Consider the following 22268-nt stretch of genomic DNA (forward strand, 5'->3'; position numbering starts at 1 on the left):
TTACGATTGTTTCTGGTATTTTACAGGTGTCCTGGATCCGGCACCGCGACATCCACATACTGACGGTGGGCTCGTACACCTACACCAGCGACCAGCGGTTCCAGGCGACCCATCACCAGGACACGGAGGACTGGACACTGCAGATAAAGTGGGCCCAGAAACGGGACGCCGGCATGTACGAGTGCCAGATATCGACGCAGCCAGTGCGCAGCTATTTCGTCCGCCTGAATGTCGTGGGTGAGTTGAGCAGTTGAGGAGGAGTCCTTTGGATCGGAATTGGAATCGGCATCGAGATTCCGGTGCCGATGCCGATGCCGATTCGGTTTCGGGCACACGGGCTTCATAAAAAATACACCATTTGTCGTCGTCGCAAATAACAAAGGGCACTCGCTGAACGGCTGATGACAAAAGACAAAAAAAAAAAAGCAAAAAAAGAGCGAAAAAAAGAAAAAGTATTGAAGCACACCCCGAATTGCAGAGAAAAACGAAGTTGTTGAACAAATAAATTACACACAGCAAACGAGTGAGTAACACGCACGGCCAAGGAAAGGCGAAGTCGCACGTCGAAAGGACTTCGAGGACCTGGTTTTTATACGACAATAATTCCATTTTATCTCGTACTTTATTATTCTACAGTGCCAGCCAACGCGCAGCGCCCACCTTTCATCCCTATACATATATATATATATATATGCACTTACTTTTCCTCGCCTTTCTCTATCTTTCTCGGTGGCTCACCCAGTGCCAACGGCCACCATCCTGGGAGGTCCTGACCTTCACGTGGATAAAGGCAGCACCATAAATCTCACTTGCACTGTAAAGTTCAGCCCCGAACCGCCGGCCTACATCTTTTGGTATCATCACGAGGAGGTAATTAAAGCTTATTGTTATTTTACAGTCCCTGAAAATTGACCACTTCAAGTTAGTTTATTTCAGCTGCTCGAGAAAATAACGTTTATTTAATGGTTTTACAAATAAACAGCTTTAATTCATGGTTTCTTGGTTATAGTTCATTATATAAATTGTAGTTCCCTTGCACTGTAGTTAAGTGCCTTTAACTAGAACTCCGTAATAAACTAGGTTGCAATTACAAGTGTATGTGCGAGGTAAAACTATAGATTCCTTTGCAAACTAAGAAATTATTCGTAAATTTTACTGATATTCCAACGATTCTAATTGCCCTCATCAGCAGTATTTCGTTTCGCTTAACAATGACATATGTCATTCCCAACTTTGGAAAGCTGACTTCCAAATCAGAAAACTTCAATGACCCCGAGCAAACTTCGTTGCTCATACGCCACCGGATGTCAGCAAAAGTTATCCTTCCATGTCCTTCCATTGCCGTTCGCTGACACCTCCTTGCCAATTCCGCTTCCTCTCTCTTTTTGGGGAAACCCTCGTCAGATTTAAACGTCAGCTGTTGTTATTTTAATGAGCGAATCAACGGGAGCCGTTGTCCTGCGTCCTTCACACAAGCAAATGCAAATCCGTCAAGGATAACTCGGCCAATGACGTTTTGGCGGACAGGTCATGTTTAAATTACCGCGCTGTTGACAAATAGAAGAATAAGGAAAATGGAGCAGAGCATTTTCAGATCGGCTGCTCAACCTCTATCTAATTGTCCTGTCGCTTCTGCCAATTAGCCCTGTTGTCTTAGCCAGGCTAAGCAGCAGACAGTGCTGGCTAATTGCACAGTGCTAAATCCGCAACAGTTGCACGCTAATTGCGCTGCAAGAGCCAAACAAAATATCAACAAAAAACGCTGGGAGTAAAAGATTGTGGAGCAAAAAAAGGAGAGAAAGCGGTGTTAAATGCGCTGTACACACAAATCCGGCCAACAACTGCTGCTCACTTCTTGCACAGCTACTTGGCGTATTTTAATTTATTCCAGGAATTTTCTAATTAAAATTCTACCTGTGTATTTGTGTGTGTGTGTGTGTGTGTGCGATGAGTGGCCGCAGGAACCTTAACGCGTCCTTGCTGCAGGCTTTGCCAAGTCCTGCGCTGTCCGTACTTCGGCGTACTTCGTGCTCCGTGGTCCGTGCACACGGATTATTTACGATCCATGCAAATTTGCTGTTAATTAGTTTAATGGATGGATAAACCCAGTTGATGCACTTGCACCGCGGATCCCTGTAATGTATGCAACACTTTTTGCCTCGCACTTCCGCTCGCTAATTGTAATTAACGTGTTGCATATTTTCGCCTCTTCGCACATGAGGTCAGATCCTTGACAGCTCGACTGTGGCATATGTGTGGCTAGCATGCCGGATGGATTCCGGCTAATTCCGGCAAATAACTGACATTTTACGTGGCCTCGGTTTCAGCTAATAGCCAATTTCTTGGCCCTATTTCAGTGGGATTTTCAAGTGGGATTTTCAATGGGTCGTCAGTTTGCTCCACTTTTCACACATATTTCAGTCAAATTCTTGAGCGACTTTTTTATTTACTAAAGATTTTTATGCTGGATTTTTACGCTCGAAATATGGGGGCGATTATTGCGTGGCCGAGTGCCACATAAATCCAATATATGCGCATTTTCAATGAGCTACACTTTGCACAAATATTTTATTTACTTTTCGCCATTTTCCGGCCGAGTTATTGTGTTCTTTTGTGTCTTTTGTATGGCATTTACCCCCCAAATCCCATCCCAACCAATCCCATCTGATCCACCAGATTGAAGAAGTCAGCAGCAGCTGCAGTTGTCATGAAAATTGCAAGCGGCACGCCATGAATTTTTAAACTTTTATTTTCAATTTATCAAATGACAAACTGCAGATTCGCATTTATTCCAACTCACTGGTATTTCGGCAGCACCCCCCCGCCATCCACGCTCATTAACTAATTTGCGCCGAGGGCAAAAATATTATAACACAAATATGGTTTTTATGCTGGAGTCAGCAATAATGGAGCCAGGATATCGTGTGCCTACTGATAGGCAAACTTTTCACTTGCCAAAAGTTTGTGCGACAAACTTTGTGTCATTTTCATTGTTCCCATGACTGACATCCACTGTTTTGGGGGTATATAAGGAAAGGAATTCAGTACGATATTTGTATCGCTTCATAACTGAAATATTTACAAAAATATTTATAAAATGCGAGATATTTTTCCAAAGAAGAATTCTAACAAATTAAACAAATTATTAAAGTAAAATGCTATATTTCCTCCAAATTAGCTGCCAATTTCCCACTTCAAGCGATGTAATTGTGCAATCAACACATTGTCCTAATCGGTATCAATGGACTGACTTATCCAATTTCCTGCCCTATTCCTCGATGTCTATATCTGTTTGGCCATCGTCATCACTATCAGTGACACTAACTTTGCTTTCATTCCTCAAACTATCGCAAATGTCGTCGATTAGTTGGGATTAGATGGCAGATTATGCGCCCGAGGTCCTTTGGCCAAGGGTTGTGTGCCTCCTCATATCCGCTGTTTTTGTTTCTAGCATTTCTTTTGCTCTTCTGGTGTTGGTGACAAAGTCTTTGCCCTGTCAGCGGCATTATGTGTTAATATCAATTCTCTGTCAGTTTCGTTCCGTTTCTAACGCGAACTTTGGCCCTGCTGTATTGGCAAATTATTCCGGTATTTGTTTTTGTCAGCTGGAGGGAGCGACTTAATATGCATTCAGCTGCTGTTAAATCCAGTCCTTGACAGGACCTGCCGGCATTCTGCACAAATCGATAATATCAAATTGTCTGCGATGGCTGGCAGAAAGTAATAAGCATAATGAGAGCAGAAGGAGCAGCAGGATTTGCATGGCATTTCACGCGATCTTTGATGTCGAATGTTAACTTTAATCACGAAACACATCCATCGAATTCCAATTAAAATCACAATTTCCATGATTCGGCGAGTGTCAGTCAAGGGCAGTGTTTTGTGACGCCCTCAATTATTTTGCACTTCAGGTGTATAATTTACACAGCGATGAGAGGTGAGGGAAAAATCAAAAGGAAAAAATCAGCAGACAATTTTGCGTAACTCCCTTACGGTGCGACATGTTTTGCTACATTTTTTGGCCAACTTTAAAGGAGGGTCAAAAATTACATTAGGCACAACAGCCGTCGGAACATGCGACTTGCTGTTTGGCCGCTCATTGTTTTGACATTATTATCGAGAACTGGAGAGTGGGCATTTAACATGAATGGAAAATACTAAGGACTCACCGACTGTACTCCTCCTCCATTTGCAGGTCATTAATTATGATTCATCAAGAGGCGGCGTGTCGGTAATTACCGAAAAGGGCGATGTGACAACCTCATTTCTGCTCATACAGAATGCAGATCTGGCCGATTCGGGCAAATACTCCTGTGCGCCCTCCAATGCAGATGTGGCCAGTGTGCGTGTGCATGTCCTAAATGGTAAGTACCCCATGCTCTGCCCCTCGTCCACGAAAATCGGGACAATCGGAGGAGCAACCCCCCCAACCCCCCAACCCCCCACAAATTGCTGGCATCCTCTGGGCAAATACTCGAGTGCCACGCCCATGGAATGGCATTTGCAGAGGAGCGCTTACATTAACTGACAAACGAACCCGACAGCCATCCACTGTGCTGCCATTTTGTTTTCTTTGTTGCGCTTAAAGCTCCGGTGCACACGAAAAAATAATATGTCTTAAAATAAAATACTACTACATAATCTGGAAAAGGAATTTAAATCAAGGATGTGTATAGTTTTATACAAAACATGCAGCGTGCATGGAAAGTAAGTTAGTTGTTGGTTTATTTAACATACTACCTTGTGATATGCAGCAACGGAAGTCTTTAATCAACATTTTAATTTGAGTTCACTAATCACTAGGTTATCTAGCCTTTAGCCTTTTCAAGATACTACTAATGAAAGTAGCTAGATGCATTGCATTAAGTAATTAACGCTAATAGCTTAGATCGAGTAGAAATTGATTTTTTGCCGTGTTGCAAATTTTCAAATGTCCTGGCAGCCGGCAGTTGCTTTTGCATCTGAATACATGTATCCGTGACAGGGCGTTACCCAGCGGTACGTTTTATGAAGTCAAATGGACTTGGCCCGGGGCCTCGGGTTCCAAATCCATAGGTCCACCACTGGACAGTGACCACCGCCGACTGGTGACCTCCGAATCCTCCGAATCCTCCAACTCCCCAACACCCCAAACAGCTGACCGCCTTGACCCACTGCAAGCGAACTGAGCCCGCTTTCCGATTGCAATTTTGGCTCATTTCCGCCTGCATGCAGGATGCCCGTGACTCTTTCACAATTGACCGGCTCCGAGTCCTTAATAAATTCTGCAGGAACTCGGTTCGCTTGATTTCCAGCCGGACCACAAAAGTGCAGCACTTCTGCACAATCTCCCATATCCCATATCCCGGTATCGCCAGTGAAAATGGCCCAATTTTCGGGTTTTGATGTTTTGATGTGACCCATGGGGGGATGAGAAGGAGTGGTTTGTTTTGCAGCGGGGTTCGCAGCACATAATCGCATCAATTATGAGCAAATTAATTAGCACACTGCGGTTAATTGCAGTTAAGTGAGTGCCAGACAGACGAGTTCGCAGAGTTACTGGCAACCGGGAAAGGATTTCCCGCCAGTCGAAAACACAAAGACGGATGCCGGGCGACATTTACAAATTGCCAGTGGGACTTCGTGGGCAGAGGAATTGTTGCAATTTGCCAGCATAATCGCTGTCGATCGTCGTGGATTTGACACAGTTAAAATAAATTACGTAATTGTAAAGGCCACAGACAAGGACAAAAAGCAAAGAGACAGTGTGGGTGGGGAATAGTTCCAGTGACAACGAATGGTATACAATTTGAAAGGAGGGTGCGGCTTCGGGCGCACCGGATACGGAAATGAAGGGGGCACGTTTTTCAATCATGCTAACGGCACCATGGTGACCCCGACACTACTACTAGCCACCACCACCACCACCACCACCATTACCACCCAGCGTTTTCCCGCAAATGGACCGCAAATGGTAACGTGCGGAAATCCATGCTGTTGCCATTGTAAACGTTTGCCAGCCATTATGCATGAATGCATAGAAATAGAATACGTAGCGGAGCACAGGGATCCTGTTTTGGGGTTTTCCCAGCACCCAGGTGGGCTCCATGTTTCGGAGATGCCCGTGCGATAGTGGGTTTAACAAACAAAATAATGAAGCAACAGCCCCAACATGCAAAAGGGCAAAAAGCCGCGGCACGCGGAAAAAAAAAAAGAATTTTGGTCACGGAATATACGAGCTTATTCTACGCCGGATGTTCTAAGCGATAAGCGGAGAGTGAAATCCGATGTTTATTGCCTTTCAAAACTGTTTACATAAATATGAAATCACGACATAAAGTGACCCTAAGTTGTAGGCACTGAATAAATAAAACGTTTTTACTAAACTTATTCACTGCGAGTAAGACAAATTTAAGTATATTAACATCCAGTAATTAAGATAAATAATTCGAAAATATGCATTTATTTATAACCAATTAATATTTAATTGACTTTTATCCACCTTTGACATTAGAAAAGTTAATTGCATTAATTTGTTTATTTCATGCAGTGATAAAATTGTTGGCCCTATTATGAATGGGGTTTTGTGATTTTTTTCTCTTTACAGATATTGAAAATGGTTGCTTTTTATATTTTTTCTAACAAATATACCAGCCTCTTTGTTCAGACTAGCTCCTATTGACTTTATGGTTGATCAAGGCTTGTGCCCTTTGTTTTTGAATGTTAAACGACAAACGCATTTGGGTTATTGAAAAACTATTTGTAAAGCGAATTAACAAGTTCCATATATGTTCTGGACTGAATGGGTTTGGTTAACAGCTTTGCTTGTTCCACAGCAGCTATATACAATCGTAATCTGTATGAAAATCAGATTATCCATTTGGATTTAGCTTCTGGGCTTCGACCTTCGCCTGCGGTTGGTCATCATGAGTCTCAATGGTCGAAGGTCGAAGGCCACTTGAATTCGAGCGTTAATGACAGAAACAGGCAAACAAAACGCAGCTCATAGTTTGGCTTTCAGAATGGTCCTGTCAATTGTCCTTTTACCAGCCCCCCGTTTGCCAGGCAATCAGAAATGTCCTTCGAACGAACCATACTCCTCCAGGACAGGATATGCATAGTTGGGTGATGAGAACTGCTTCAAGGTTCTCAGCATTACTTTGTTAGCAATCACAAGGCAGTGGTCATCAAAATGAAGTATCTAAATTAGTTCACTGGAATTCGATCAAGTAATATTTATTAAATAAGCTTGAAGTCTATAAAAAAGATAAATTCTAGAATGGAAAGATTTATGCACCTCTTAAACGCAATGCAAAATACTTTACTCTGTGTTTACTAATGATAATTAACTATCGAATTTCCATCTGTCGGCCTGATGATAACTGAGTGTTATGTCGGCACCCAAGTTGCCTGGAGCTGTCAGTAGCACATCCTGTGGAACATCTGACTTGGGAAGCCGTCGAATTGAGTTTCGCCACAGCGGCATTAGTGGGCATTACCGGAATGCTGGAGCAGCATTAAATTGGATATGGAAACCACAGGCGAAAACCACTGTGCACTCGGCGCCTTGAGAGCGATTGCATTGGATGTGCCTGTCAATCAGGCAACAATTGGGTAAATCAGGACTCGGAGCTCAGTGCCAGGCCATGTCCATGTCCATCCACGTTGCGTAGCCGGAATGCCTAAGCAGGTAGTCTGCCCTATTTGCTGCTGATGATTTCGATGCATCCTTGCTGGATGGAATTCGATGGGGGGATGGGTGGCATGGAACAACATCCACCTGGCTCCATTCAATTATGGTCAAAGACGGAATGATGGCAGTTGGGGGAACAGGTGACTCGTGGCTTGGCATATTGATATTTGTGCGGCATACAATCGCTGCTGCTGCCCTCGCAGTTTACACTTGAGAAATCAAACGGAATCACCGACAAATGTCCTGGCCATCTGATCCCAATACTCCACCATCCCTCAAAAAAAAAAAAAAAAAAAACTTGGGGACAAGAACGAGAAAATCCAAAGTTTCGATTTATTTTCGCCAGTTTGAAATTTCTTTGGCTATTTGTGTAGCGCTTTTGTTGGCCGCCTGCTCATCAAATGCCAAACGACTCGGGCAGATCAAGGAAAGTGTGAGAAGTTAAAGCCTTGACCTGCTTCCCGTCCAAAAAGTGGAGGTGCCAAATCCCCATGCCTTGCTGCACGTATCGAAGTCACCCGTATGTCCTGCAAAACTCACACACCCAAGCACAAACAACCGGAGACCAGGGACGCCGAAAATCCTTTAGTCAAGTTTCGCAGGATGGCGAATTTATTCCACTTCGTGTTTCCCGACAGCACTGTGTGCTGCAGATTAGCTTTGTATTTTGTCACAGGAAATTACATTGCGCCTTAAGGATGCCGTAGCGCAAAAATTTCGTTTCATTGTTTGCGCGTTTGTATTTGTGCGCACCGCTGACTGAGTGCCCGACCTCCTGATCCTGGTCTTTTGGCCAGGATTCCCAGTGCTAGTCCTAGTCCGTGCCGGAGTCCGATTTCCCAGAGCCAAACCCACGGTGTGCACTGTGGAGAACTCTGCAGATTACCAAAATCTTCCTGTTTCGATGTCTTTATGTGATATGTGTGCTCTTCCGCATAGGCAAAAGTTAAGACTTGAAGAGATGAGTTCGACAGCATGGGGCATCTTTCAGTTAATATGCCACTAATGCAAGAATACCAGACTGACATCCCAAAACGAAACTCTACTTTCTTGTATTTCGCGACTTCTTTTATTTGAAAACTTTGAAACTCTTTTTCCACTGTAGTTCGCAGGTATGCTCTATTCGCCATCTTTCGCCTTTAATCGTGTGTACGTGTGTCACTGAAGTTGGCGAGAGTTCTCGGGTTCAGGGAATCCTGGCAACTGTCCACCTGCCCTCCATTCCCGACCCATTAGCCTGTACATTAGGAGCAGCACACAAAGCCAACACTTCCTGTGTGGATGGGTCTATGCGAATGTGACGCACTGTTGTTGCAGCAGCTAGTTTGGCATTCCGGCTACACAATTTAATACAAGCTACAGCAAATTGCAGAGGCGAGATGTGTGTATTTAAATGGCAATGATGGCATTTTGTTGATAGGCGCCAACAATTACACTGCGAAAGATACAGGACTTTAATTGGCCACGAGGTTATAGAGCATTCTGTAATTATTAAATTCAGATGGTAGCTAAGTTGGGAGAGTTATTCTATTTACGTGAATCTAGCGATTCAAACAATAATGTTAATTTCGGAGAAGTTCAATAATATTTAAACATAAAAGAACTAGATAAATTATAAATTACCTTACATCCTGAAAATAAGTGATAATATAAATTTAAAGGATTTTACGCTAGAATGTTTTTCTCATGACAATTTTAGAGGTCATTTATTTTAAATGTAAAATACTTTTTGTTGATTATCCTTCTGATTTCCTACAGTGCAATTTCCCAAAAACTAATGCCTGGAAAAACTTTGTCCATAAGTTATGATAACATTTCCGTGTGTGGGTTTCCACATCTGAGCTCTGTCGCCGTCACAATCTCTCATTCTTAGAGCCTTCGCTTCATGCATAGTCAATCCTCAGAGATTGCCAGCTAACATAATTTGTGCCATGTTGAACAGCAGCAAAGCGAAGTGGGAGAAGTGGGAGAAGTGTGGGGAGGGGAAGGATGCTGGGATCCTGCGACCACAGACCAACCCGATATTTTGGCCAAAGCCAAAGAGTCAAGAGGATAACTCCTTCGCAGCCGTAAAAGAGGGAGGAACATTTCGGGTTTGGCGGCAAACAAATCCGCAGCTAATAATATACGGCTTTTGCTTTTGCGTTTGCTTATTAGATTCATACATTTTCTAGCCAAGTTTTGACGCATATGCGTACGTGGGCGGATATTCTTTTCTATCGTGTGGTTCGCAGGACTCACACCCCATGCCCCAGTATCACTTTGAGTCTGATGCCCATTATGTTTGGTTTTATGGGAGCACTGCGTGCTCGAAGTGCCTCTCCCCCAGAAAAGAGGCGAATTCCATCTTTCGGCAGGCACTCGAAGTGATTTTAATAAAATTACCAAAGCGTGTAGGTAAAAACAAACTTGTGAGCTTGCTGCGTGGCATGTAAATCCTGGGCAGAAATCGCTGCCGTTGGCAGAAAATTGTTGCCATCGACCTATGATGAAATCGGGCCAAATTGCATGATTTACGTAATGGAATAAATAAAATAAATTGCTTAATTTACTGATAAATTACATGAGCAGCAGCATACGAAACTTTGCCGTGACATATGTGGAGTGGGTGGTGCTTGGGTGGTTGGGTGGATTGTTCTGCTACTCAGTGGGTGGGAGTGGCTGAGGGTGGTGTCATGGATACACTTACGAATGGGGGATTTTGGGGCAGGCCTTTGTTTTACTTTTGTTTATTTCTGCATTTTTACTTTGGCACATTTTACGAGATTAATTTCGTTGCCCAGGCGATACCTTTCGCATTGGGGGTCAGGTGGGCGTGTTGGGTGGAGGACAGTGGTCAGCTGCAACCACAATAACCGCAGGCCACAGTCCCACACACACACACACACACACACACACATACACAAAGGGCAGAAGAAAAATGGCGGAAGGATCTACAGGCGTGTAAACTATGGCTACTTAACCCACACAATCGTAAACGCACCTGAGCACCTCATACTCCTCCTTTTTGGCTTCGGAAATTTACGAAAGATTTATGCGAAAACCTAATTTCATGGAAAACGTATTGTTCTCGTGTGTATTTTGAGGTCAGCATAACTGGCTGCACTATTAAGCCGAAAGTGTTCGGTTCGCTGGCCAGGCTTTTGTAGTATTTCGATTTTAGCCACGTTATTGCCGCCCGACTTGACCCAAATCTAATTATTTATGTTAATCGCTCGCCAAAGCTCATACAATATATCAAATCAGTGAAATGTATTATCATTTAGCAGCCGACGTTATGATAAGAGTATACGGATTAATTTAAATCAGTGCATCTGCTGCACTGCACGGCACTGGGAGTATTAAAAGGTTTCTGGGTAAATGAGCCCATAGCCAAGTGGCTACAATGATGGGACACGTTGGCAGCCGAGTTGGGCAAACAAACCAATCGAAAGTAAGGACACTCCAGGTCACTGGGCAAAAGTATAATCACACCAGATGCACCAGAAGCTGAAGCTGCAGCTGCAGCTTAAGCTCCACGAACAACACACACAGTCAACTTTACAATCTGGCAGCTCTAATCTCAAAGGATACTGTGTGAGTGTGTGTGTGTGTGTGTGTGTATGTTGCTGTGTCCTGGCAAAGTCATCCCAGCAGATTGGCCTTCTATCAATGCATTTGGACGGTTGCACTTTTCCACCCCCCTCCCACCCCATGCCATTTGAATTTTCAATTGAAATCAAGTCATAATGTGACCCAACTGGCCAGGACTCGAACGAGACGGCTACCCAAATTACAGCTGGACTGGACTCATTTATGGTCAGAACGGATATCAAAATTTAATTAAATTTTCATTTTCAATTTCGCTGCTCTCTCGCTTATGTGCATGTGTGTGTGTGTTACTGTGTGCTTGCATGATTGCGGGTGGTTTAAGTAGCCGGCAAAAATCAATTTTTTTTTGCCCAAACACTGCCATTCCAATTGAGGACACTGCAAAACTCAATTATGACAACTGAAACGGGCAGCCAAAAAAAAAAAATGGCAAAAGACAAAGAGGGAAATCGGTGAAAAAATGTCGATTATCCAGCTCACTCGGTGGGGGTCGAGCATTTTTCATCATCGTGGTGTGTTTTGTCATTTCCAAATTTGTCACATGACATGAGGCAGCAACAACTTGCCCCTGCATAATGTTGGCTTTGGCATTAATGTTGTATTCCCAATCCCACTTCCACTCCCACTGACGATGCCGTGCCATTCGATTCCCTTTAACCAATCCCATTCAATTCCCTGCTGCCAGGGAGTCGTCCTGGGACGCTCTGGGGATTTTAACGAATGTGATTTGAAAATCAAGTTTTTGCGCAAATTGTGAAAACGAATAAAAGGCATCAATCATTCAGTCGAGCATCGGGTGAGCTGGAGTGTATAGTAAATGTCATTGCCATGGACTTCACCTTACGGTCAGCTGAATAAGGCGGCAGGTTGTAGTAGCGAGTAGAGAGAATGGGGATTCCTGGACTGGAGCCGGTGGACTTCCGCTTGCCGGGCATTTCCGGCGGCCACTAAGCGCCCTGCTCAATATGCCAGTCGCCAGGACCCTCGTCTATGAGTGAGTCCTTGTCGTCGTCCGGGAGTCCAGCGGTCCAAATAGAGTCCTAAAGTTCACTACTGTGTGCATTTATGGGCTGATCCCCTAGGCGAATTCCCTTTCACTGCCGTCCATGCTGGCACATTAACAAAGTTAAGCCAGCACATCGGGTGCTAACGTATATTTGCTTGGTTTCTAATGAGATTTCCAGGTACTAAGAGAAATGAAGATGCGCAGAGTAAAAGGATCAACAGACGTACTGTGAGATCTGTTTTAACAGCAACATTGCGTTTTTTTTTTAACACGAATAAGTCTTTAATGTATCACAAAAAAATGTTTGCATAAATACTAAAGGTTATTTTCTTGTTTTCTACGAATTTTATTATATTTTTTTCGGTGCAATATATAGAGTTCATAAATAGCAAAGAGCACGAATTCACACGGCATAAACTTTAATTTCATCGTGCGAAATTGTGTTTATTTGTATGGCTTGTATGCCTCAATTTGCTGGCAGACTTGTTTAGGGATGATGATGATGTTTTTGCCACTGCCGGATTTGCCCTTCAGCTTTTACCTTTCGCTTTATTACCCAACTGGTTTCAATAGTACATGTGTCCAAAAGACCTGCTGTGCGGCTTTGGCTTTGGCTTTTTGCACAGGTGACACATTCATTTGTTGACCACTTTGATTATACTAAACGAACCGAAAGCCGTTAGTGAAGTAGGTATTTTAGCCACGACCAGTACCAGGACCAGGACCAAGCTGTTTCCTAGATTACGTGTCTGCCAAATGGTAAATGGTAATTTGTTTGCCAGACAGGACTCTTTTGGCCCTTATTGGTGTTATTTCGCTGCTCCTTGGGGGCATCAAAAATTGCATTTGGATTATTAATTAAATGCCAATTTTCGCTCACAATTTAATTACTAAATGCACAGACAGCAGTCAGTTATTGAAACTCACTTTCTGACGTTTCATTTGGTTAGCTGCTTTAGAGGCAGCAGTTGAACAGATGAATGAAATGCTTTTGTAAAGCAAATAAACTTCAATTCTAAGTTAGATTAATCCTTGTCTTAGGGATTTCTAAGAGTTCCCCTGCAGCAGTACATTATTACCGAAATGTGCAATTTCCTTTCTCTTTGACTCGACAAAAGAATAAATTCCAAGTAAAAAATGTTATTCATATCATGGTCTTTTCAATGTTCTAGTCTGGCTATCAAAAAGCAAACATCAAAGTTCACAGTTTATACATGGAGCCAATTAAAAAAGTTGTATTTAGTTAGAACTTTAAGTAACAGGGGTTTCATTTTAGTTTATTTTATATTTCCATTTTCGGACATGTTTCGGAGTCTTTAAAAAGCATTTTAAAAATTTCCTAATATGCTCCTTATCTCCTACCGAAACATTAGATATCTTCCCTTACCTTCTTAAGCTATCCTTCTCTTATTTCCAATCTTCAACACCGCAGACTTTGATAAGCTTTCATCAAATTGGCATATTGTCATATCCTATGCTTACCCATAATTAAAAGGAAGGATTCTGAGGGACAGAAAAAAGATGATATGAGCTCTTTTTGAATTGTTCCAACTTTGATTCGCCCCGCCCTCCGCCCACCTGTCCGTTGGCAGTGTTCACCTGTCTATTACAAAAACTGACGTTGCTCCCTTTGGAGCTGCAATGATGTATGCTCACTATTTTGTATTATTTTTTTTTTTGAGTGCATTGCAGTTTTTGCTCAACAGGCGGTGAAAAAACGAACAACAAATTCCGATTTGAAGCGCGCAGAAATTGCCAGATGCCTGAACCCGATTTTTTTCCAACTGCGAATATGCAACCCACGTGGAGATGAGCATGATGTGTGCCAGGATCCAGATTTCAGGCTGCAGGATGCGGAGCGTCATTGTGTTGCACAAACAAATGCTTATGTTGCACTGAATCTTGCCCAGATTGAAGTGCGCTGCTCGCACTTTTCACCGCCAAAATAGTGAAGGTGAAAATCCAAACCTTAGGCGGTCAGTTGCTTAATTGAAGGTTGTTCCCAAAAAAAAAAACAAAAAATGATACAAAAATAAAACACACCGACACAAAAAACGAGAGCACAAAAAAGGATTGAATTCCCTGCCGCAATCTTGCACCACAAGCGTTTCGGGCATGATACAGAAATTTGCTCAAACTCAAAGGCATTTGCTTTTAATTAAAAATTTCCACTTGGCGAACTTTGGCGACCCGCTGCAAATTACTTACTGCCAACTACAGATACTCTCTACGCTTTCGCCTGGCAAAAGCATGGGCGGCCATCATAACCGAAAGAAATGGCTGTATTATATACATAATCAATTTAGCTATGCAATTTTAATTACAATTTGTGGGCGGGGGTCACTACACATGCCACGCCTCCTCTACTCTGGGTGTGTGTGTGTGTAAATAGCTGCATAATGGAAAGTCCTCGAGTGCAGCCACGCCTTCGTTGTCCTTCGGCCCAGGCTGACAGACAGTGTCTGCGAAAAGTTAATACACATGACGTGCAACAAATTATATTTATCGCGCATCGGCAGGCATCAAATTATCAGGGTACACCGCAAACCGCAGCAAGTAGCGCAAGGATCTCCGTGTCTCATCGACATCCCTGTGGTCCTTGTCGCCGTTGCAAATTGATGCTTAAGGACAATTTTCACTTCATTACGCGCTCGTTGCTCCCCCTCCCCCCCCTATTGCGTGTCGTCCTTATTCTTTTTTTTCCAGGACATCCAATGGGTATCAGGAGTGTAGTTTACGAAGGTGCAGGTTTGATAGCAGGTGTAGTCTGCAGTACTTTATATATGTAAATAGATTTCACAAAGTAAAACTTATATTTCGAATTGGAAGAGCAAATGATACTATTTTATGGTAATAGGTGTCAGCCAAAATGTTGGATTCTCTCTACCTATAAAGATTTGGTATACAATTAAGATATGAAGTTGTAAGATTTATGTTTAATTATTCAACTATCTTATTACATCTGAAAGAGTGAGTTTGACTGTTTGTACTGAGTAATTCCATTGACCTAAGCTCCTTGCAAGTTCGAAGGTATCTACCAGTCCATTTTGTGAGATATCATATTCACTTACACATTTCCCTCCATCGTAATGGAAATTCCTTTCCGGTCGCCTTGGTCACAATTACTTGGCTGTTTGAGCAGCGATTTGCGCGCAAAGTGTGGCTGGAAGCCCCGTATATCCAACACCAAATGGTATCAACAGAACAGGAAGAGGTAGTTTCATACATGCAGTACATACAGTAGAAGCCATCAGCTTTTGCCACCGTGAAATTACACTTTCGATTCCCGGAGGCAAGGAAACCATATCGCTGATGCTGTCGCGTTTTCCGGACTCCGGCGCACCTTTGCATGAATAATCTAATAAGGAAAAATGTCGGGCGTATATCATTTAAAGGCAACCCTAGCACACACACACTTGCACCACACACGCTCGTCTGGCTTGCATAATTAATTGTGATTGATATAAGAAATTATTCGCCGGTGGCCAAACAGATGACAAACAGAGCCAAGTCGGGCCAAGAAAAGCCAAAAAGGGCGCAGTGAAAAATCATCTCGCAAACTGTCCCAAAACCCAACGCCAAACACACATTTATACCAATCCACACATATAAAAATACTCCTAAGGCTAACATAATAGTAGCACAAGTAAAAAATATTACAAATATTAATACAAGTCATTTACAACATTTTAAAATATATTTAAACATTAAAAATATATTTCAAATTGGAATACAAATTTTAAGAAAGATATTCCTTTAGTCTGGACTGAAAAAATTATTTTTCTCTATTCATTATTTTTCATTCAAAAGCAATTTAATTCTAATTATTAAAAAACTAAACTTAGATTTATTATATAATGCTAACCGAATGAATGTTTAAAATGATCTACTTATTATTAAAAATTTCTCTCTTTAAATTGTGTTTAAAAATTTGCTTAAATACAAACATTTCCCCAACATACGCTTGCAAAACCTGGTGCTATTGAGATGCCCGCGGGTGTGCAAAAGGGCCGAGTGATCCGCACACCTGCACACGGCAAATGGGACATCATAAAGAAACTCAATTTGTTGCCGCTCGAGCGATTTGTTTGCCACGCAAATGAACAAAACGAGTGGCAGTAAAGTGGTGTGTGTGTGTGTATGTGTGTGCAAGTGTGTGCAAGTGTGTGGGTGACCGGATGCAGTGAAAGAACGGGAAACAAACGGAAAAGCAGCGTTGGCCATTTTAATTTATGTCGGTTGGCAGCGCTTTGCTAAGCTGCTTAACGCCGCCAGCGGAATAAGAACAACCAGAAAGCAGCAAGAAATGCCGGGAAAATGCAGGGAAATGCTGGCAAAATACTAGGAAAATAGAATGGGTATGGAAAGTCGACGGACTAAGGTCTGCGAAATAACCTTAAAATATAGCAGCCGGCTTAAACAATGGCTAAGGGCGAGGCCATGTGTGTACGTGGTTGTGTGTGGGTGTGTGTGGGTGTGTGTGTGGGTGTGTTGAAAAAAAATGAGGGGGGTGTGGGAATAATTCGCTAGCAAATTGAAAATAAACGCTTGGCGTTAACTAAAAAAGCTCTGCACACTTTTTCCTCGTTTGTTCAAATGTTTTTGTGTGAGCTTCAACGGGCGGCGCTTACTTTTCAACTAATGGGACACACACACACACTCTCACATCTTCCAGGGTGAATGCTATATAATATATATGAAGAACGTGGCTTTCTGTCTTCCGAATTTGGCCAGAATGTAACTCAAATTTTGGTACTAATTGTTTAACGAATCCTTTTACCCCGGGTAGAGATTTATTCTTACCAATCTAATTGTATCCGTGAGTCTTAGGAAATTATCACCCAAGTACAAAATATCTTCCTATCAGATTAAATGTTTAAAGCTATGTTTGTTAGCTGTTTCAAGAAGTTATTGCTCCAACTCGTGAGCACCGACATTTCCATGAATTATAGAAATTATTCGCATAGCACGAAAGCCGGGAGCTTATCATAACAATCAACAAAATCTTTCATCAAAAAATTTAATTACTTTGTGCTCGATTTAATAACTTGAGATAAATTGTTTGAGGAATGCGAATACAGCGTACTCGCCTTAAGTTCAAGATGAACTGAAAGCTAGTCCAAAAGCGCCAATAGAAGAGAGATTTCAGAATTAAAAGTTAGAAAAATTACAAAAATGTAATTTTCACATATTTTTGATTGAGGCTAAAGTTTTAGAAATTCCTAGTACTTTACAGCTCACATGTGTAATAAAGAATGAAAGTCAAACCTTGTTTTTTAGCTTCGTTAAGATCGATTGTTAGTATGCTTCTTGGCCTTGTTCCAATTGTTTGCCCAGCTTGTTCCTTGTGTTTTTTGGGACTAACTTTTCCCAGGGATATCCAAGTTCTGCACAGCTATTGCTGTGCCAGTGGATATCGAAATGTCACCGCAGTTTTCGCTTTGAGCCTGCTGGGCATCCTGCCCGGGCTTAACCCATTCAAAGTTGCATTTCCAATTTGTTCGGGCTTTCAATTTCAGAAGGTCCAGTCACACTCGTCGTATACTTTTTTGAGCTTGGCCAAGCCAAAGTTTCATGATTAAGCGCGTTCGTTGATAATGAAGCGAAAGGAAGTGCTTGAACTAGCAAATTCGCACTCGTATATGTGTTCAAGGAATTTCCAATTTAAAGTTGAAAAAATATAGCTGACTCAAACTTAAATAAGCAAACAAATGGCTAAGCAGGGATCTCTGCTTATAGACGGCTGGGTGGCACAAGGCAGCCCGGGGGAGGCTTGGACCACGCCCCCTTTTTGGGTGGCCTCTCATTACCCACAACCAATAGCCAAGTGCACACGCACTCACACACACACACGCACACACACTTGCACACACACATACCCACATACGGGCCACACTTTGCCAGCAGCACTTAATTACGAAACGGTTTTTTGGCCACGAGGAGCAGCTGCTCCTTTTTCATCCCAGATTGGGGAAAATGCTGGGGCATTGTGGGGTTAAGGAGCGAGCTGCCTTTTCCCAGTTGCCTCGCTTTTCCGCTGCATATGTGCAAGTGTGTATGAGTGTGTATGGGTTTGTATGAGTGTATATGAGTGTGTATGAGTGTGTGGCGCAAGCAGCTGCGCCTTTTGCCTGCCATTTCGCTGTCAATTGCAACATGCATTGTGTGTGTGTGTGTGCCTGGGAGTGTGTGCCACTGATGACGACACAGACATGGCTTAAAAGGGTTTTATTTTCTATACTCTCACGGAGGAATAATGCGGAAAATCACTTGCAGATGCGCTTGTTGTAAGCAATCTACAGTTTATAGCTCTCGGCATTTATAAAGTTGTGAAATCTATACTTTTTCATTAAATAAAGTATGGTATATAAAGTTAAGTATATATTCCAATTACATCTTACCTCTGTTAGGAAAATATTAAAACTTGGGCGGAAAAATAGGTAGTTCTTCTGCATTTACAGGTAAATAACACATCAATAAACATTTCGAACAGTTCTTTACTTTTTTAATTATACATAATGAATTTACTTAGTAAGGACAATATAAAAGCTCCTGATATTTTTGCAAGGGTATTTGCGCATCTGTTTGCAGCATATCCTTGCCTTTTGTTTCAGCTATCCTGTTTTTGCCAACAGACAGGAGACCAACCCTTGCGCATTATTGTAAAAAAACAACAAAAGAAACAGCCGTTCTTGTGATGGTTTTTTGTTTGGTTCCTGCGTTTTTAAATTATTACATCTTATTTACAATGTGCAAGTTGCCTTGTGCAATGGCAGCCGCCTTAAAGGCGTGGAATTTGTTGCCACTTTTGTTGTTGCATTCGTGTTTTATTTGTTGCTCACTCTCGCTGTGTTCTTGTGACAAAGAAATGTTGCAAATTAAGCGCTCCACTGCGTGTACTGCACAAAGTTGTGAGAGGCGCTTCACAGCACAACAACAAATGCGGCTGCAACAAAATTAAATAAAAATGCCCACGTTTCCTTGTTCGCACAAGCACACACAGCACCCATACATATGCACTCGTAATTGTATTCCCACATTTTGCAATGCATATTCGTAATATTTCATTATGTGCCGCACTCACATTGCATTTCTTGCCCCGCCGCAGTTGCAAAAATGTCGTCATTTCGCCGCCTCAACCGCACAACTTTCTGCAATCAATTTGGACTCGTTTACCTGAAATTGCATTAAAGTTACTGCCGCTACGGCGGATTCTTTAAACTCTTTAAAATCATCGACCTTTTGAGTTAAGTGGCATGCTTGTGTGCATCAAATAGACACAACAATCTGCTGATACCCCAAAAAGTTACCAATAAAAGTTAAGCAGTATTACAATAAATCAAACTATCCAATTACTAATAGGAAAAACTAAAACTCCATTTTACTCATAAACTTTTTGTATATGGTAAAATTGAGTTTGTAAGCATTCGTATCTCTTAGTGTATAGAAACTTGCTAGCCCAACTTATCGCTTCATAAAAACATTCTGCGCAACGAAAAATGTACCACTACATTTTTCAAGGTAGTCCTTGAACAAAGTTCGATCCGCGAATGAATTCCCAGTATGGCATACCTCGATGGTTCAATCGGCATGCCCCAAACCGCTCGTTCCGCTGCAATGTGGCTTGTCCAAGGATAACAAGTTGAAGTTGGCCTTAATACATGTCCAGTTGGCATGCAAGTGGCAGCAGACCCTCCTGGGTGGAGTGTCCTGTACTCCTGTACACGGCAATATCGGTAAGAATGCTGGTAATAATATTTGAGGAGCACCACAGCGAGCTCCTACCAAACACTGTACTATACTTTACTATATGAGAGGACGTGCGTCCGTACACGGCACTTTTACGCTGCGTTGGCAGTGAAGGACTGCACTGCAAGAAATCCTGCTAAATACGCAAAAGTGCAGCTAGAAAACGTAGTTATTCGCGGTTGTTGTTGAAATATACATAGCTTAGAAAATATGTAAAACATAAAGTAATAATTCGAAAAATCTGATAAAAAGGAAGTTAAATTAATTTGGGAAATGGGAAAACAGGGAATTTCTTTCAGTGTACTCAGACCACTATGCTCATCCCCGGAGGCCTGTCCAAAGATGACCCAGAATGCAACTTGTGCGGGTTAGTTGCCTGGTTTTCCCCATCTGCACTCGTGTGCGTGTGTCATGTGACTCCGGGCTGCAATGTTTTACTTACCACAAAATTCTGTAACTAAACGCACAGGGGCGTGGCCAGGCTGAGGGGCGTGCTGTGTGGCAGTGGCAGTGGCAGAGAAATGGGATATGGGTATATGGGGGGATATGGCGAATAGATACAGGATTCAACGGGTCTACTTATGGAGCACTTGAGGCGGCACGCACACAGGTAAATGCTGCTGCAACGGGCAGGATATATCCAGTGGCAAGTTTTGTTCGCAAAACTTGCCACAGAATTCGCAAAGAGAAAACGAGACAGAGAGAGAGAGTGATAGTAGAGGATTCGCCCACAACATATTGTTACGGCAAACGGAAAAGTTCTTGGCCCCAAAATTGTCACCGTTTCGGGTTTCAATGGTGCGCACATTGACAGGATAAACTTTAACTAAAATTCAAGTGGGCACTGGACTGGGGTTTTCTGCCCCAGGCTTGAATTTTAAATTACCAGAAAAAGTCCGATAATGAAAGGCTGGCAAGCGGTTTTGGTTACCGGCAGCAGAAGACCTTGAATAATAATGGTTTTAAATTACCTTTCCAGCAGAAGTGAGTTTGTAGTTTTACTCTAACCAAGGGGATTTCAACATTCGAAATGTTGCCGTTTTTATACATCGCTACTATTTTTCTGTTTGAACAAAAATGGCAATCAGTAGTGTACAAATTAGTGTTCAAAAGAACTAAATAAATATATTGATATTCACTTTCAATTGTAAACGGAAAGATTCGGAAAGTGGATTGTTTGTTTGCTAACAGTTTGGTGTTTTAAATTGATTTAAATGGAAAATATACATATTTTAATTATGGAAAGTACAGATGAGCAACCTTAGCTTGAAGTCTAAACTACATATGTGGTTTTTTTGACACAAATTGACTCTAATTTATGCCATATGTGACAGACTTGTCACAAGACCGTCCAAATAAGCTGCTGCAATCCGTTAATGACTCGAATAAGTAATCTTACCACCGCTTCCGCTTCTCTCCGCAGCAACTGAGACCTCCTAATGCTAAGTGCACTTTTAGCTAATTTCCAATCATTTAGGCACTCAGCCAGCCAATCAGTCAGTCATTCAGTCAACCAGTCAGTCAGTCATTCAATCAGCCAGTCAATCAGACAGTCAGTCAGTCAGGCAGACACTCGGCGGCCAATCGTCAGGAGTCTTGGATGCGGCTCGAAACAGGATTTGTAATTGGATTGCCGGCTGCCTGTTGTAATGGCCATGATAATGAAACTCAATTGCAAAACGCGTTCAGATTTCAGTCTTTCCCTTGCTGTTGTTTAATCAAGCGACAAAAATCAATAGGGCAATAGACCAACACTGCGTATACGTTATTTGTGTGAATGTGGCATGGCTGGTAGTGTTTTGATAAAGGGCAGGCAGATAAATTTGGAAACAAGTTCTATCTGCACTTAACAGGATGTCGTCTTCAGCCTTGAGCCTTGGCGATCTCAATTTGAATAATAAACCATTTGGCCAATCGATATATATGAATTATGTTCTCCAGAGCACTTCACACATTCAATTAGAGCAAACAAAAACACTCACTCATGTGGACTGTGGACACTGGACAGCTCCTTGAAATCCCAGGACTCAAATGCAATTCAAAAGTTTCCCATTTCGCTTGGCCTGCATAATTTTTAACACTCCTCTCGGGCAAATCCATTTGATAACGAAATAAATTGCTTTCAACAAATGCTCACTGCCATCCTTGATTAATAGCCGAAGCTAAAGCTGAAAGGCAGCCAGCCAATGATTGGACAGACGGGGGAAATCCTTTGCCCCACCCGTTTCGTCCTTGATCCTTTCGGCCTGC

At 42.3% G+C, this 22268-nt stretch overlaps 1 protein-coding gene across 2 annotated transcripts in view; it reads left to right on the forward strand.

The window, feature by feature from the left end:
* The window catches only part of LOC120449377 (junctional adhesion molecule A), a 65802-nt gene that overhangs the window by 34558 nt on the left and 8976 nt on the right, over positions 1–22268 (forward strand). For both annotated transcript variants that reach the window (XM_039631810.1, XM_039631811.1), the window contains exons 3-5: positions 27–237; positions 743–870; positions 4196–4364. In XM_039631810.1, the coding sequence (XP_039487744.1) occupies positions 27–237; positions 743–870; positions 4196–4364 (508 nt within the window). The remainder of the gene's footprint in view (positions 1–26; positions 238–742; positions 871–4195; positions 4365–22268) is intronic.

Source organism: Drosophila santomea, chromosome 3L (assembly GCF_016746245.2).
Source record: "Drosophila santomea strain STO CAGO 1482 chromosome 3L, Prin_Dsan_1.1, whole genome shotgun sequence".
Lineage (NCBI taxonomy): Eukaryota > Metazoa > Arthropoda > Insecta > Diptera > Drosophilidae > Drosophila > Drosophila santomea.